The sequence below is a fragment of the Euprymna scolopes genome, chromosome 46 (assembly GCF_053919585.1).
Source record: "Euprymna scolopes isolate OS-2025 chromosome 46, ASM5391958v1, whole genome shotgun sequence".
Taxonomy (NCBI): Eukaryota; Metazoa; Mollusca; class Cephalopoda; order Sepiida; family Sepiolidae; genus Euprymna; species Euprymna scolopes.
In genome coordinates, this window is record NC_136527.1 from 21,250,626 (window position 1) to 21,257,638 (window position 7,013).

General features: G+C 38.0%; 1 protein-coding gene across 1 annotated transcript; it reads right to left on the bottom strand.

Moving 5' to 3' along the window:
• Nucleotides 1–4,663: 4,663 nt before the first annotated feature.
• Nucleotides 4,664–6,205, bottom strand: LOC145270483 (uncharacterized). The gene has a single exon (XM_080126148.1). It carries the CDS (start codon nt 6,132–6,134, stop codon nt 5,181–5,183), a length of 954 nt encoding a protein of 317 aa, XP_079982274.1. The 5' UTR covers nt 6,135–6,205; the 3' UTR covers nt 4,664–5,180.
• Nucleotides 6,206–7,013: the final 808 nt, after the last annotated feature.

A 7,013-nucleotide genomic window follows, 5' to 3' on the forward strand; every position in this document is an offset into this window, starting at 1 on the left:
TTTATTTTTATTTTTTTTTTACACCGTGGTCACCACTTATCAAGGCCCGGAAGCCACTCAGGGATAAGGGTTATTGCAAGTACATTACGTTAGTGTGGAGATTTTGAACACGTTAGTGTTTACTTAAGGGGGCAGTTCATTAAGAATTTGTTAACGTTGGACTTGAAGACATCCAAGTTGTAGGCAGGTGGGAAGCAGGCAGACGGAACAGAGTTCCACAGGCGTGCAGTTCTAAGAAAGAAGCTTTGTTCATGGAATCCACGTTTTGATTTAGGCACAGATAAACAGTGGGGGAAATTTTTGACAGTGGATTCAGCTAGACGGGTATTTTTCGTGAAAGATTGGCGAGAGGGGGGACCAAAGATTGGAGTTCAGAGCACCTGCCATGGAAATAACGATAAAACAAGGATATGCGCGCAACGTCTCTTCTGTGGGAGAGAGGTTGCAGGGAAGAGAAAAGGGCATCCCCACCAAGCCACGAAGTCTATTTTGTACTCTGTCAAGGCAGGATAGGCTGTTTTTAGCAGCTCCTGCCCAGATATGGCAGCAGTATTCCATCCTTGGACGTACTTGGCTTTTATATAGATAGAGAATTGCATCAGTAGTGAGATACCTTCTGGAGCGGTAGAAGGATCCCACCATCTTTCCAGTGACCTTGGCAACAGACTTGATGTACGTGTTCCATTTCAGATCAGGAGTAAAGGTCAAACCCAGAAGCTTGTCAAAACAATACAATACATAATTAAATAAACCATACATCATAAAATTGTTATTATTTATTATTATTATTTTTATTTACATCTGAAATACGTGGAATGAACAAATACATAATTTTTTTTATTACATTTTCACTGGGGTACTATGTAGGGATTTGGGCAGCAAGATGTTGGTTCACGTTGCACTTGAACTTCTGCACGTCAGTACAGTTGGGGAAGCAGGGACCTGGAATGGAATTCCAAAGTCTAGCGGTTCTGAGGAAGAAACTACTGGAGTAGAAAGATCTTTTACATCTAGGGATCTCTACAGTGTGGGGGTGGGATTTTGCAGCCTGTCGGGTCTATCGAGGGTGTTCACGTCGTGGGGGCACAAGTGCTTGCAGTTCGTCAGAGCATTCACCATTATAATACTTGTAGAACAGGCAGAGGGATGCAACGTTTCGTCGATGGCACAGAGGCTGAAGCTTAGATGCCAGTTCAGGGCCTATCAGATTTGCGACTCTCTTTTGAACCTTGTCAAAGTGCAAGAGACTAGTAGCCGATGCACTAGCCCAGATGTGACAACAATACTCCATACATGGGCGAATGGTGGCCTTATAGAGGTACAAGATACTTTCGGGTGTTAGCAGTTTTCTAGCCCGGTAGAGAGAGCCCACCTTCCTTGCAGCGGCCCTGGCAATGCCCTCGATGTAATTGTTGAAACTCATGTTTCCTGTGAACGTTAGGCCAAGGAGCTTGAAAGACGTACTCTCAGATAAAGAGTCGTTGGCCATTGCTATGGTTGGTAGAGAAGGTTTCTTGTAGTTATTAAATGAAACTAGTTTAGTCTTGGCGGCATTGAACGTGACCATCCATTTTTGTCCCCATTCCACTACAGATTGGAGGTCATCCTCTAGTGTTTCTGCCATTTCTTTAGATATGTGTTCATCTGTTTTCCTGTCATGTCTGTTATAGAGTGTGGTGTCATCAGCATATATACCCATCTCAGAGGAAATTTTGTTAATTCAATAGAACATACAATTTATTCCTATATGTATTATAAAATACAATACCTAATTAAATAAACCATACATCATAAAATTGGTTCAAACGTGCAGAAAAATAAAGTTTTCTACTCAAGTCTCACAACAAACCCACAAAAAGCTGTTTTACATAATATGGATATCTGCAAGCAGGACCTGAAGACATGATATCCACTAAACATACAAAAGTCGGTTTAAGTCAGTGTTTCAAATGGCATACAGCTTGATATCATTGGACTCTTTTGTTCAACTCGCGAGTACTTTCAAGGTTGAATCGTCTGAAAAATTCGATGCACACACCTTACAAGAATAAGGTTTTTCTCCAGTGTATGTTCTTAGGTGTTTTTTGTTAAGAAGAGTTCTCGGCAAATGTGGAGTAACACTGAATACAACAATAACGTTTTTCTGGTTTTTTTTTTTTAATTTCCTTCCTTTTACTTTTGTTAGTTTGAAGAGATCAAGGGGCTCCTTCCTGGGGCTAACACTTGATTCTATTACACTTTAAATTTATATCCGAGGGCTCTTTTAAGAATAGACACTGTCCGCTTTATGGCTGCTATCTGTATTTCCTTATAGCTTGGTTTTCCAGGGATTGCTTCTAAATATTTATGAAGGTTCTTTTTTATTAGGCCAGTTGCTCCTATCACAATTGGTATAATGTTTATTTCTTTCAAAGACCATGTCATTTTTAGATCATTTTTTTCATATATGTTTTTTTGGAGAACATTTGGTTGGGGTTTACTTTGTGAAAGAAGCATCCTCATATTTGTATATCAATCCATGTCCCTTTGCAGGGAGACTCTGAGATACACTAATAAACCCCTTTACAGAGAGACCAAAGATACAGGAGGTCTGTATCTGGTAGGCTTTCCCATTCTCTCTTTGAGTGTGTGGGAAATAATGAGCAATGAACAGTCGCCCATCATTCAACCACAATCAAGTTTTTGATTGACGTGACGGCAATAGGTATTCAGCAGTTAGCATTTTGTGCGGGACAGTTTTTAATGAGGTCAATAAATCGGTTTGTTTGTTTTTAAAAACCCGCTCCCTGTTTATTAGCGGGAGCGTCTCATCTCGAAATGAAAGCTACCGTCTGATATGACGAAGTCAACATTGACCAAACATTACTTAGCTCTCTAGAGACCACTGGCTTTCGGCCAGTAGTCAAGTTTCGCTTTTTGTTTATACAAAAAACCGAATGTAACGCGTGCCGATGCGGGAAATGTCGAATAATTAACGTTTGAAAGTCAATAAAATATAAAGGAACAGGCAAGCTCCATGGTTAAGTGTGAGATATTACAATTTATAGATGATATAAAAAGTTTTAAGAAGTTGTGAAGCGAGCGAGCGCTTCTCTGAAAGAAGCCTTTTATGGACATCGAGGAAAAGCGTACATACATACATACATTTTCGCTTTTATATATATAGATGTTGTTTTTAGACCATTTTGTCCAGTGTGTGTTCTTACATGTTTTTTTTAAAGAACAGTTCTCAGCAAATGTGGAGTAACCCTAGATACAACAATTAGGTTTTTCTTTTTTATTTAATTTCCTTCCTTTGAAGATTGTAATGTTCCAGGTTTCTTGTACCGCTTCTGTACAATGTCCATGTTTCACAATGTCCATGTTTCATAATGTCCATGTTTCACAATGTCCATGTTTCACAAGCTTAAAGAAAAGTGGAGAGTACTACTGCCATGATTGGTTGTTTTACGGCATATCAACCCTTTTCAGATTATTTAATGACGAATCCAGTGATTTTGGAGAAAAATTTTTCCACAGGTACTACCACTCTGGGTCAGAGTGGACCTGGGAGCAATGGCAATTAAAGGGTGGCTTCACACTCCCTAAAGCCCGCAAGCTGGGGCCTCACCATCGGATATAGTTTAATGTCATATCCAGGACCACTACTGCCTTGAAGATCAGGATTTTAGTGGCCAATTTCAGTGCATGGTCGTTAAATATGCAGCTGTTGAGGCGACAAAAGGCGGAGTGGGCTGCCCTGATCCTGTTTTCCACATCTTTCATACAATGTCGGAGTAGATGAGGAAACTAGTCAACTTAAAAAATAAATAATGCTACTTTAAAATAAAAAACTAGAACAGCATATTATGTTCATTGTTTTGATATAAATAGTTAGATTCTGACTAGAAAAAAAAGAAAAAAAAAGAAAAAAAAAAAGAAGCAAAACGAAAAGAAAAAGAATACAAGAAGGGAGTGTGCATTGTACAGGTCCACCCTAGTTTTTGTTTTGGGTGTGTTTTTTTTTTGTTTCTTTTTAAAATTTTCTTCCTTTAAAGATTGTAACGCAGGGTATGGGGCAGCCGAACCAGCTACCAACATTGCCCTGCTTTTTAATGAAACCAACCGAGAGCTCTTTTTAGTATCCTCGCTGTTCCCTTAAGTGCAATTGTCTGGATCTCTTTTGCACTTGGTCCACCAAAAATATTAGTTAGGTAGGACTTCAGGTTCTTCTTCATAAGGCCTGTGGCACCTATAATAACTGGTATGATTGATATCTCCCTAAGATTCCAGTTTCTTTTAAAATCATACATGACACTTTGATATTTGGTCTGTTTCTCTCTTTCATCTCTGTTCCAAACTCCATCATTAAGGATATTCACGTCAACCAAGGTTGCCACTCTCTCTGACTTATTCCATATAACTATGTCAGGTTTGACAGCAGCATTTTCAAGGTAGGTGGCTGTAGGGATTAAAGTTTCTTTTCATATCATACATTTTAGAATTCAGTTGGTTTAATCTGCAGTCAGGACTTTGGTCTTTGAAAGAGTTGATATTGAACAAGCATGTTTTAAAATCATTTGTGTCTTTAACAAAAGCAATGCTTAGGATAAAAGAAAATACTGTATGTATGTAATGTGGAATGTCACCACTTTTTTCTGTAAAGTATCTTAATATTTACTTATATATATATATATATATATATGTTTTATTTTACTTCAGTCGAAGTTCTCAGATGTCAAGGGCTCCACTACCTGAGGCTAACACTTGAACTCTATATGAGATACATAGATATTCGAATGCTCCATTAAAGTTCTTTATCTCTCAAACATTGAGTTAGTAAAGAAATTTAGAACATAATTTTCCTTTCTCCAATTAACCATTTTCATATGTTGTAGTATTGATTTTTGCGTCAATTGGTCTTACTGGATACCAGGACAAGAATTTACCTAGTCTGGTGGAATATCCAGCTTCATGATATTACTTGAGGTAACATCACTTGGAGAAGGTGCACTATTCCTCGGAAAAGCTTATCTGGGTTAGCCATAGTGAGGAGATCTTATTTGGGTTGTGAATACTATGTGATTTTGAATATTTGGTCAGAGTTTACTTCTATGGAAAAGTATCCTCATTCCAGGTTGTCCTGACAAACCCCTGTACAGAGAGACCTTAGGCACTCGAGGATATTGTCTAGTAGGCATTCAAGTTCTCTCCCCAGTATGTGTTCGAATGTGTTTTTTTAAGGAAGAATTTTCAGAAAACTTTGACTCGCATATCTCACAAGAATAAAGTTTTTCTCCTGTGTGCGTTTGCTTGTGTTTTTTTAACAAGGAATCATACGAAAATGACGTTCCACAAATTTGACAAAGGTAAAGTTTTTCTCTTGTGTGTATTCGCATGTGTCGTTTTAACTTTGACTTTTGTGAAAATGCTGATCCACATTCTTGACAAGAAAAGGGTTTTTCTCCAGTGTGTATTCGTATGTGCACTTTTAGGGAAGTATTTTGAGAAAACGAAGCGTCACAAACGTTACAAGAATAAGGCCTCTCACCCGTGTGTATTCGCATGTGTTTTCTTAATTTAGAATTTTCCGAAAATGTTGATTCGCATACTGTACAAGAGTAAGGTTTCTCGCCAGTGTGAGTTCGTGTGTGTATTACTAAGGTAGAATTGCACGCAAATGCAGATCCACATATTTGACATGAATAAGGTTTCTCGCCAGTGTGTATACGCAAGTGTTTTGTCAATGCAGATTTGCTTGAAAGTTTGGAGTCACACACTTGACAAGAAAAAGGTTTTTCTCCGCTGTGTATTTGCATATGTTTTTTTAACGTCCATTTTTCCGAAAATGCTGATGAACAAAGATCACAACGATGGCGTTTCTCTCCAATATGTATTCGTGCATGTTTCTTTAAATTAGAATGATCTGAAAATGCAGATCCGCACACTTGACAACTGTAGGGTTTCACTCCAGTGTGTGTTCGCATGTGGATGGTTAAGGAAGATTTTTGTGCAAACGCAGATTCGCATACTTGACAAGAAAAAGGTTTCTCTCCAGTGTGACTTCGTACGTGTCTTTGTAAAAGGGCACTGCATGAAAAGGACAATTTGCATACTTCGCAAGGATAATTCTTTGGTTTTGCATATGACTCCATGTATATTGTTAGAGACGACCATATAAATAAGGTTGCTCCCCTTTGTTTAGTATTGATTTTTCAATATAATTGTTATCTGTAGGATAGAAAAGATACAATATTAAACAAATCTTACATAACATATTTAACTCAGGCTGGCAGAAATGTAATTTTACGCAAATTATGACTTTAACAGATAATATCCTCTTCCGTCTCGGATAATCATATAATTAAATTCATTTGTAAAAACAATCAATACATTTCATAATTAACAAGCCCCAACTTAAGCCTAAACTAAATTTTAGATTTAGCTCGTAAAGTCAGTTTAGTTCCTTAAAGTATTTTCCAAAAGCATTGGAACAAACAAAAACTAAGGATCTCTTTACCAAATTCCCTACACAGTGATCCCATATACGACAACTTAAAACATTTTATGGATATTTTTCATTCTTAAAATCATTATTTTATTTTTGATCACTGAGACAGAGGTCCTGTTTGTTTTGTTTTTTTTACAAGGAGGTCACCACTTATCAAGGCCCGGAAGCCACTCAGGGATAAGGGTTATTGCATGTACAGTACATTGTACGTTAGTGTTGAGATTTCATAAAGTGTCTACTTAAGGGGGGGGCGGTTCATCAGGAATTTGTTTACGTTGGATTTGAAGACATCCAAGTTGTAGTCAGGTGGGAAACAGGCAGACGGAACAGAGTTCCACTGACGTGCTGTTCTAAGAAAGAAGCTGTGTTCATGGAATCTACGTTTTGATTTAGGCACAGATAAAGAGTGGGGGAAATTTTTCACAGTGGATTCAGCTGTTCTTAGCAGCTCCTTCCCAGATATGGCAGCAGTATTCCATCCTTGGACGTACTTGGCTTTTATATAAATAGAGAATTGCATCAG

Coding starts and splice junctions, on each gene's coding strand:
- LOC145270483 (XM_080126148.1), bottom strand. CDS start 6,134: ATGGAGTCATATGCAAAACCAAAGAATTATCCTTGCGAAGTATGCAAA.